The 10,328-nt window shown below is 36.3% G+C and overlaps 7 protein-coding genes across 7 annotated transcripts; 5 read left to right on the top strand and 2 right to left on the bottom strand.

The window, feature by feature from the left end:
• Positions 1-128: 128 nt before the first annotated feature.
• RO3G_15164 (uncharacterized protein) lies at positions 129-302 on the bottom strand (the record flags this gene model as incomplete). The annotated part of the gene is made up of 1 exon (XM_067669748.1): positions 129-302. One exon carries the CDS (start codon positions 300-302, stop codon positions 129-131), a length of 174 nt encoding a protein of 57 aa, XP_067525849.1.
• Positions 303-2,004: 1,702 nt separating this feature from the next.
• On the bottom strand, positions 2,005-2,292 carry RO3G_15163 (uncharacterized protein; the record flags this gene model as incomplete). The annotated part of the gene is made up of 2 exons (XM_067669747.1): positions 2,005-2,160; positions 2,197-2,292. The coding sequence occupies 2 exons, from the start codon at positions 2,290-2,292 to the stop codon at positions 2,005-2,007; spliced, it is 252 nt and encodes an 83-aa protein (XP_067525848.1).
• A 203-nt stretch (positions 2,293-2,495) lies between these two features.
• Positions 2,496-2,719, top strand: RO3G_15162 (uncharacterized protein; the record flags this gene model as incomplete). Its single annotated transcript, XM_067669746.1, has 2 exons — positions 2,496-2,614; positions 2,674-2,719. The coding sequence occupies 2 exons, from the start codon at positions 2,496-2,498 to the stop codon at positions 2,717-2,719; spliced, it is 165 nt and encodes a 54-aa protein (XP_067525847.1).
• A 660-nt stretch (positions 2,720-3,379) lies between these two features.
• On the top strand, positions 3,380-4,579 carry RO3G_15161 (uncharacterized protein; the record flags this gene model as incomplete). Its single annotated transcript, XM_067669745.1, has 1 exon — positions 3,380-4,579. One exon carries the CDS (start codon positions 3,380-3,382, stop codon positions 4,577-4,579), a length of 1,200 nt encoding a protein of 399 aa, XP_067525846.1.
• A 485-nt stretch (positions 4,580-5,064) lies between these two features.
• RO3G_15160 (uncharacterized protein) lies at positions 5,065-7,674 on the top strand (the record flags this gene model as incomplete). The annotated part of the gene is made up of 1 exon (XM_067669744.1): positions 5,065-7,674. The coding sequence occupies one exon, from the start codon at positions 5,065-5,067 to the stop codon at positions 7,672-7,674; it is 2,610 nt and encodes an 869-aa protein (XP_067525845.1).
• Positions 7,675-7,906: 232 nt separating this feature from the next.
• Positions 7,907-9,256, top strand: RO3G_15159 (uncharacterized protein; the record flags this gene model as incomplete). The annotated part of the gene is made up of 1 exon (XM_067669743.1): positions 7,907-9,256. One exon carries the CDS (start codon positions 7,907-7,909, stop codon positions 9,254-9,256), a length of 1,350 nt encoding a protein of 449 aa, XP_067525844.1.
• A 108-nt stretch (positions 9,257-9,364) lies between these two features.
• RO3G_15158 (uncharacterized protein) lies at positions 9,365-10,186 on the top strand (the record flags this gene model as incomplete). Its single annotated transcript, XM_067669742.1, has 1 exon — positions 9,365-10,186. The coding sequence occupies one exon, from the start codon at positions 9,365-9,367 to the stop codon at positions 10,184-10,186; it is 822 nt and encodes a 273-aa protein (XP_067525843.1).
• Between the last annotated feature and the right edge of the window lie 142 nt (positions 10,187-10,328).

The raw sequence follows: 10,328 nt of genomic DNA, 5'->3' as shown, positions 1-10,328 counted from the left end.
AATGCCACATACATTGGTTCTATGAAAGGCGTTGTTTGCGGATAAAAGATGACTGCAAAAAAAAGGTAAAGGGTCAGTAAGAAAATAAATCCCACTATCGCAATGTAACATTTTTGATTATAATTAACTTACTCCCATGCTCTTTCAGGACTAACAATTGTTCGTGCTTCAAGGATACGGTCACCAGCAGGAGGAACATAAGACCTGTAGCTTGAGACTACTTGACCAGGTACTCGACCGCCCCTACGAGGAGTGGCACCGTTGTTTGAATGGACAGAAGCAGATGAGTTGAAACGAGGCATGTTAAGTAGATAAAATAAAGAAGAAAAAAAAGAAAAAAGGCATGTCTCTTTATATAGATATTTGAAATGCAATTAAACACGTTGTTTCACATATCAGATACTCAAATATGCACATGGTTACAACTCGGAAATTAGCACTCGTGGTTACAACTCGGAAATTAACACTCGTGGTTACAACTCGGAAACTATTACTCAAAGTTACGACTCATTGTATGCCTGCGCCTTGTGGTTACATATGCATGCTACTATGGATGGTTTCACTATTCTAATTGACTCTATGTTCTTCTATTTGCAGATGATAGCACATAGTACCAGTTTTGATATTTCACCCGTCTCATGGTTACATATTTGCAAATGATGTTTTTTTAACTCAATTTGTCATTTTCGTAATCTTTTTTTCCTAAAAAAAGTTCTCGTCCATTTTCACGTCATAGAACCAATAGTTCGGTGAATTCTTAAACATTACAGTATAATAAGCTTTTTACTAGCAACCGCAGGCAGCTTTTCATTGTATATCTATTATGAAACTCGTCTTAGAAAAGATGGTATGGCTGATATTGTTGTAAAACACACAGAAAGGAGTAATAGTGCTCAGGCCAAAAAGGGAGGCTTTGTACAATTTCCTCAAAGATCTATTTATGTCCCTTTTTGCTTGCTTCGTAATTATTTTTTGTAAAAGGAATTTAGTGCTTTAAATTTATCAGCAGCCAATGCAGAAATATCATCTGAGATTGTTAGAATATCTTAAATGTAACTAGAAGCAATATTCTGAATGCAGTCTACCTGTACAATCTCTTGTCCATCAGCAAAAGCACTTTTTTCACGCTTTAAGACGGATATCAAGCTGAGTTTCGATGTGATCATCTTGTGAATACCACCATTAAATGCGGAAACACTGTCTCTATCTATTGATAAGCTTGTCATATGGGTAGGACAAGAATTCGGCTTGTAATCCTTTCTGGTAGCATAATGTCCGTCCGACCAGGGGGTTTTTTCGTCTTTAAAAGCTTGTACCTCCTTGTGTGTTACACTGAGAGATCTATAAGTACCACCATTGGATTGGAAAAAATTATTTGCGTTGAATGCGGTACTGGGTGCTGATGTTGTACAAATATTGGTAGAGTAATCCTTCCGCATCGTTTTTGTGGGATCAGCTCAAAAGAGGTTTTTTCGTGTTGCAAGCGCCATAGCTTCCTGAGTTTAAACGTGACTGCCTCGAAAGTAACACCATTCGATGCGGAAAAATTATTTGCGTCGATTGTTCTATTTGGTATCTATGTAGGACAAATACCCGGCCCGGAATCTCCTTGCACCATATCTTTTACATAGTCCGATTAAACTATGATTGAACAATTCCACACTTTTCCAAATTTAGAACAATAAGATCAGTATTTGTCATCCTAGAGAGTCTAATCAATTGTCAACCCCAAAAGTGATTAGATCAAAGTTAATTGACTGGTTATTATTTCTATTGTTCAACTTCAGATGCATATATTAGAACATCGACAAGCTTTAGCTTAATCATTGGTTCTTCAGCACGACATCGTTACCGAGTCTATATCTTTTATATCTACGCTCACAAAGAATATAAATAGATGCCAACTTTTTATCCATTAAAGAGGGCTCTTTTGCAAGATAAAGAAATCTGCAATAAAGAAGGATTTTAATTTTATATTGCTGCTATTGTTTTTTGTTTAATTTTTTATTTAATCTTACGATTAAAACAGAGCGTATTAAACAGCTTGTTGAGATTAGAGCTAATGAAATTAGCCAAAAGATAAATGAGGTTGGGAAAAATACCAACAATACTCGTGAGTCTGAGCCTACTGTCCCCATCAAGGTCATACCTCCCTTTCGCCTGTTGGTCAGTGCTGCTTACAATCCTAAGTATTACTCTTCCAGCAAGGTCAGTCCTGATGATGTGAAGAATGACAATGCCTTTAAGACGGTAAAGGACTTCATCAGGAAGTTTGAGGCCATCGTGAAACATTATGGTGTCAACATTGACAAGAACTGGCTAGGATATCTCCAGTTGTCCATTGAAAATGGCCAGGATGATAGGAGCATCAATTGGCTCCAACATAAGCTGACTGTGGTTAATTGTAAGTTTGATGCCGTCGGACTTTAAAATGTCTAATTTCCTTATTTGGAAATCGGAAATTTTCGGACTATGAAGCACATAATTGGTAAAACATGCTTAAATTATGCCAGTCGTTGTCCGGAATGGCTAGAGTGCCTACTTCTGAAAGAAGAGGTCACTTGTTCGAAACATTCAATCGGTATTTTTGTTCGAATGCTGTAGGCGTGTTTATGTAAGAGCTATTTTTTTTTAAATTGATTCCTTTGTGTATCCTTTTTTTTTGTATTGTAGGAACAACAAGGTCAAGTCAAGCCACGGTCATGGTTACATGTTGTAACTTAAAGTTCATTTGAACTTTATTTTTCTTTTGAACTTTATTTTTTATTTCAACTTTATTTCTTCTTTTGGATTTGATTCCTGATCGAGGAATCCTCTCCTAAAATTTTATATCTTTTTTGAATATAAAAAGGACAACCTTTTTATGACTTTTATCTTCACTTCTCTTGAATTATATATCTTAAATATATTTTATCAATAAATCAAGTATTTTTATCTGAATCTTTTGGTATAACACTCTTAAATTACACGCAAGACAAGTCCCTTGAAGCCAATTATCTTCATTGTAAACACTTTCAAAACTCTTATCCAATTACTCTATTACAAACAAGACTGATCTACTTAACAAGATCTGGTGGTCACTTACAACAAGCAAATCCAATATCAATACTTAACTCAAGTCTTATTTTTATTCTTTTTCATCTACTTTATTCTACTTTATAAAACGTTAACTCTTACAAGCCATTAAAGGAAGCAAAATTACATTTGGTGGTCACTACGAGGGTCAAAATCAACAAATATACGAATTAATTGAACAATCAAATTAAACTTATCAAAAATTCAAAAAAAAAAAACTATACATCAAGAATCTCAAAACCTTTATTCAAACAATATTTTTCCATTCGAAATCTCAAACGACTCAGTTAGTTACAATCAAGAAATGGCTACTTTACCTACAGAACAAATCGTGTTGGCACAAACAAATAACCAGAGTCAAGGCTATCGACCAAGATTGGTTGAATTCTATGGTTATGAAGGCGAAGACTTTCGTCATTTTCAGGAACTCTTAGATTCGTACCTTGTGCTTAGTAATACACACAGCGATGCTCGCAAGCTTGCTATTCTTAGATCTCAATTACGAAGAGCCGCCAAAATGTACTTTGAAAAGGTTATTCTCAAGGATCGTCCTCAAGTAACCTATGACGAAGCAATTGAGCTTTTAAAGAATTATTATATTACACCTGAACTTATTCAAAATTACGAGTTGGAATTTAACGAAATGGCTCAAGGAGAACAAGAACATCCTCAAATCTTTCTGGCACGATTACGAGAAGCTGCAGATCTTGCCAATATCACTAGTGAAGCAGTGATAGAAAGTCGTTATCGTGCAGGGCTCTTGAAGGAGATCAAATTATTCTGCATTCAAAGTAGTGCCCGTAATTTTCAAGACTGGGTTACTCATTCAGAAGGATGGTGGAATGCAAATCGCCCACGCAAGATTGCCATGGTAGATAACCCTTTTATTCCTCGAAATGTGAATAATGCCTTGATATATCACGATGACAATTATCATTCGCATCACACGATAAATAATCACAATATTGAATTAATTGATGCTGGAGAAAGGCCCACTCAAATCATTCCTCTTAATGATTTACATCCTCATGGAGTACTGGACACTGGTATCACTAATCATCATGCTATCAATGGATCACAGCAATTATCTACATTAGAAGTTACTCGAAACAATTACCATGCCCAAACATACCCTCAACAAGCCCGAAAAAATAAGGTAAATTATCATAATCAAGTTAACGAACAACAAAATCTAGTAGATCTCATTCAACAAACTATTCGCAATGAATTGAACAATCAACAACAACAACCTCCTGCAAGAAATTATAATCGCCGTAATCGCTACCAAGATAATTACCAAAATTATAACCAAAATGGAAATTTGGGAGGGCATAGCAACAATGGCTATAATAATAATGGCTATAATAATAACTATCCATGCAATAATTACAACAATCAAGGATGGAACAAGAATAGTTATAGCCATCCTCCCTATCGTTCACAACATCCCCAACAGTCAGTGCAACATCTACAACCTCAACAATCCAATCAATCAAAAAACTAAAGGGTTCGGTTGCTTTTGAAAAACAAAGAAATGGTCAATCGAATAACCAAAACCTTAACAAATCCATTAATAACCATCCACACAATCTCAATGCACTACTCACCCAAAACGAAATTTACCCAACAGATTACACTCATGACTTATTCGCTGCAGTAAGACCCGACTTTCCACCTGAGGTCACTACAGCAAACCCTTATGAAAAACCAATCAAAAGTACTCGTGAAAGAGGAAGGAGAACAACTACAAAAGCTAAATCTAAAGAGAATAACATGATTGCCACACAACCTATGGTTACTCCACCTCCGATAGCTACGCAACCATATATTGCCGCACAACCAATTGCTGCTGCGACGCAACCTACCGTTACCTTGCAACCTGAGGCGATGGAAACTGACCAAAGAACCATTCAAAAAAATACCAAATCTAAAACGCTTAGAAAAAAGACCAAAGCCCCGCCATTAGAATATGACATCGTATCTGATGTAATGAACCAAAAAGCTGATATCTCATTTAAAAATCTGATAGTCGCTGCTCCGGCTTTGGGAAGAAAATTAGCCGCTGCTAGTCGTCCCAAACGGATACCAGTAGAGGTTGGCAATCATGAAGAAACAATGGCGATGATCGAAGATGAAGAGATAAATACAACCGCTGTATACTCTAAAGTCACTATTGGAGAAAAGGATGTCAAGGCCTTAATCGACTGTGGTGCTGCAAAGACATGCATGTCCAAAGCACTTGCTAACACACTTGGACTGTATATAGATGCTGCGTCAGAAAGTGTATTCACTCTCGGTAATGGAACAAAACAACCAGCTTTGGGAGTTATCTACGATGTTCCTATATCAGTTAAACGCGGTATGGTGATACCTTGCACGGTTGAAGTGTTACCATCTTGCCCAAACCCACTTATTATTGGAAACAACTGGTTAAATAGAGCAAAAGCAAAAATCGATTTTAACAATTCATCATTAAAGGTTTCATACAAAAACAAAAAGGCTGAATTGGAAATTACATTCTTAAGAAAAACTTCATCTGTACCAAAGATATCAAGCTATACACAGGGCTATGAGAAACCCGTCAGCCTAACAAATTCAGAACAAGCTAAACATGTCCACTTTGAAGATGAATTACAAGATGAAGATAGCTCAGATCAAGATGATGAAAGTACAGAAGAAGAAGATTCAGCAGAAGAAGAATTAGAAGACGAACAGACAGAGACTCTCTTATTATTAGAAAACGAAAAGGAAGATGACATACAAGCGATAAATCAAGGAACTGATATACTATTGGAAGCCCCTCAAAATGGATTAACAGTACCATCGAGTACTTCAAAGACAATATGGATTAAGAAACCAAAAAATGAACAAAGAAATTTAATTTACAACCTGGAGATAACAAACCCTAAAGTAATAAATTCTATGGGATGCTTTGATTCTTGTTTAAACCTGATTACAAACCGGAAAAGTCTGGAAATAAGAATATTCAATCGCTCACCTACAGATATGTCATTTGACCCAGGCGAAGAAATTGGAATCATTGAAAAAATTAGTCCAGAAAGTGATACCATAATTCAAGCTTATGAACTTGATTCTAGTCCACAATTATGTATGATAGAAACGACAGAATTTGCTTTGGAAAATGAAATGGAAAACAACAATAAATTATTGGAATCAGAAAAATACAAGAAACTCGATATTGGGATGTTGGATGCAGAGACTATGAGAAATCTACGGAAACTATTAAAGAAATACGAGAACATTTTCGACTGGGACAACAATACTATCGGGCGTACAAACCTATTAAAGCACAAAATAACGATAAAGGAAGATACTATGCCGATAAGTCATAGACCATACCGTATCAGTCCACTCGAAGCAGAACATCTTCAAAAGGAACTCGATAAATACTGTAAACTAGGAGTTATCGAACCCTCAAACAGTCCATGGGCTGCTCCTGTTATATTAGTCAAGAAGAAAAACGGGGAATACCGAATGGTAATAGACTATAGAAAACTCAACGCAGTTACGAAAAAGGATGCATACCCCTTACCTCGTATCGATGATCTGTTAGATACGTTAGGAAAAGCAAAAGTATTCTCAGCCTTAGATATGCGTGCAGGATTTCATCAAGTACCGATGGAAGAAGACAGTAAAGAACTAACTGCATTCACCACAAAATACGGCACATACCACTATAATACCTTACCAATGGGATTAGTCAATTCACCTGCAACTTTTCAACGTTTGATTGATTTATGTTTCAGGCCATTGATAAACCAGTGCCTAGTCGCTTATATCGATGATCTCAATGTATATTCTCTTAACAAACATGAACATCTTCAACATTTGGAACAAGTATTTCAATGCGTACAAATAGCTAACCTCAAATTGAATCCAGAGAAATGCTTCTTTTTCAAGGATCACCTCAAGTTTCTTGGATATATTGTCACAAAAGAAGGACTGCAAACTGACCCAAGCAAGATTCAAAAGATAGTCGAATATCCTCAACCAAAAACAATTAAACAGGTCCGAGGATTTCTGGGAATTGCTTCTTATTATAGACGATTTATCAAAAACTTTGCCGCTATAGCAAGGCCTTTACATGATCAGACAAAAACAACAAAGAAAGTACCATGGACAAACGAAACGACGGAATCATTCGAGTTGCTAAAAAGAGCACTTACTTCTACACCGATTTTATCAAGACCTGATTTCAACAAACCATTCATCTTAATAACCGATGCATCAAAGTTAGGTTTAGGAGCAATTCTAACTCAATTGGATGATAATGGTTATGAACATCCTGTTATTTACGCAAGTCGAGGACTCAAGTCAACCGAATCAAATTATGCACCTACCAAATTAGAATGCCTGGCTGTCATATGGGCAGTAAAATTGTTCCGCCCCTATGTACTTGGGAAAAAGTTTACGATAATTACCGATCATTCAGCCCTGAATGGCTTACTAAAAACACCAAACCCTACTGGAATAATCGCAAGATGGATTACTATTCTGTCAGAATACGAGTTTGAAATCAAATATCGACCAGGAAGAGTAAACGAAAGTGCCGATTTCTTATCTCGACTTGGTTACTAAAAGATTCAACAACTACAGCTACTTTACTATTAATATATTACCAATCTTATATTCTTATCAAACTACATGGAGGCAGGGAGGGGTAGTTGAACAAAAAACCCAGAAAACTCAACAAAAACAAGACAAAAATAGGAAAAACTCAAAACAAAACAAAAGGACAATAATAAACAAAAACTCGTATTAAAAAGGCAAAATAACAAAACAAATTACATCATTCAACAAAAAGACAAAAATGGAACAACGCAAAATTAATCAGATGGTGATATACCTGGAGACCTTACAAATCCCAGAAGACGAGACAAAAAGTTTAAAGAAATTCCTTTTAAGGGAATCTTCAAATTTCACCTTGTACAAAAATGTCTTGTACAGATACAATACAGAAAACGGGACCATTCGGAAAGTACTCAATAAACAAGAAGCTCAAGAAATAATGAATGCCTATCATCAACATCCTTTAGGTGGACATCTAGCATATAACAATACTTTACACAAAATTGCAACTAGATACTATTGGGAGAACATGGCTAAAGATATCAAAGATTTTGTGCAAACATGTCCTAGGTGTCAAGTTTTCGGAAAAAAGTCGCTAAGAGAAGAACTATATCCAGTTCCCGTTTCCATCAAACCATTCGATCGAATCGCTATTGATGTAAAACACGTACAAACATCGAGATCGGGACATCGATATATTGTCGCAGCCATTGACTATCTCACAAAATATGTCGAAGCAAGACCATTACGTTTCCAATCGTCCTCAGAAATAGCTTTATTCTTATATGAAGACGTCATTTGTAGACATGGTTGTCCAACGATACTTGTCACTGATAATGGAAAACCCTTTTTGAGCGGTTTGGTACGAAAAGTCTGTCAAGCTTACTCAATTATTCACAAGACCACAACACCGTACAACCCACAGAGCAACGGATTGATTGAACGTTTTAATCGGACACTCGGTCAAATCCTACAGAAAAGATCCGATACTGAAAAAGAAGATTGGGATATCTACTTGCCAGCCACATTATTTGCATATCGATCAATTAAGCAGGCAACAACAAAGCAGTTTCCATTCTTTCTAATGTATGGATATGAACCTAAAACACCTTTCGACATAGATAGCCGGATATTCGAAAAGAATTCTCACAAATTTGAAGCTGTATTATGGCACAGAACGTCCCACCAGCTTCATAATCTAAATTGGATACGTGAACAAGCAGTACAAGCTATCAAGCAAACTCAAACAGCTCAGAAAAAAGCAATAGAAAATAAAATCCTGGAAGAACGAAAAGAATTAAAGCCACCTTTTAGGCTTGGGGATATGGTACTCTTATACAAAGACTACATGTCCACTTCATGGTCGGGAAAGCTCCAAGACAAATGGGAAGGCCCCTTTATCATTCAAAATAATCTGGGAAAAGGGACTTATCATATAAAAAGTATGGACCCAAATGACACTAGAATAAGAAGAGTTCATGGTAATAGGCTGAAATCGTACGCAATACCAAACACAATGTGGAACACAGAGGGCGAAAGGAGTATTTCAAGCCTAATACTAGATAAAGAAACGAACGAACTAGTTCAGTAAACAAAAAAAAAAAAAAAAAAAAACAAACAAATAAACAAAAAATTTTTATATAAATATTCGAGTATATACAAACACTCATCAATCAACAATCAATAACAAGCAGTAACAATGGATCAAACCCAATACCTTAAGGAACAAGCCAAAATCACAGCTAGCAAGATGGTACAAGACATTACTGAAGGAAATGGAGGACATGCATCCAAATTCATTAAAGAACTTTTACGGGACTATTTCAAGCCACTGTATATTGCCCGAGGAATGTATGGTCTTAAAGATGCTTTGGAGAAATACCTTGACTACATGGAAAACGAAGAAGGCCTTGCCGGAATTGAATATTTTGTTGGTGAAAAGGCAACTAAACGTGAAGACTATATTAACAAGGTAGCCCAAAAGGTACAAGCAGAAACCGATGACGAGGAAATCCAAGAGCCAGGTTCCAACGAAAGAACTCTCCGAAACTGGCTGATGACCGAGTCATCTACACTTGAACAAGAACAAGATGAAAGCAATCCACCTTTTGAATTGTCTTGGGAAATGTTGAATGAGATGTCAACTATTTCTTTGTTTGAAAAAGCCATAAAAAGTGACTATGCTGTATTAGTAGCCTACCACAAAGAAGAAGCTAAAATTGCAAAACTCAAGGAACAAGTGGTTGAGCGCCTGGCGGAAAACATTACTGAGTGGAGCCATATCAAGTTCGACCAACCAAGAAATAATGAACGCGGCGTACAGCTTTATGTTGGAAACCGAAACGAAGCGTTGAGAGGACTGATGAAGAATTATGATGTTCACAAAGCGCTTCACAGGAAGATTAGGAAGATAGATACTTGGGGTAAAGTTTCTTTGCTCGGGGACGAACAACCCGTCGGTACGGGCATCTGTAGGAACAACAAGGTCAAGTCAAGCCACGGTCATGGTTACATGTTGTAACTTAAAGTTCATTTGAACTTTATTTTTCTTTTGAACTTTATTTTTTATTTCAACTTTATTTCTTCTTTTGGATTTGATTCCTGATCGAGGAATCCTCTCCTAAAATTTTATATCTTTTTTGAATATAAAAAGGACAACCTTT

Source organism: Rhizopus delemar, genomic scaffold (genome assembly GCF_000149305.1).
Source record: "Rhizopus delemar RA 99-880 supercont3.15 genomic scaffold, whole genome shotgun sequence".
Taxonomy (NCBI): Eukaryota; Fungi; Mucoromycota; class Mucoromycetes; order Mucorales; family Rhizopodaceae; genus Rhizopus; species Rhizopus delemar.
Note: the sequence above shows the minus strand (reverse complement) of the source record. Positions and strands in the feature narration are given on the sequence as shown.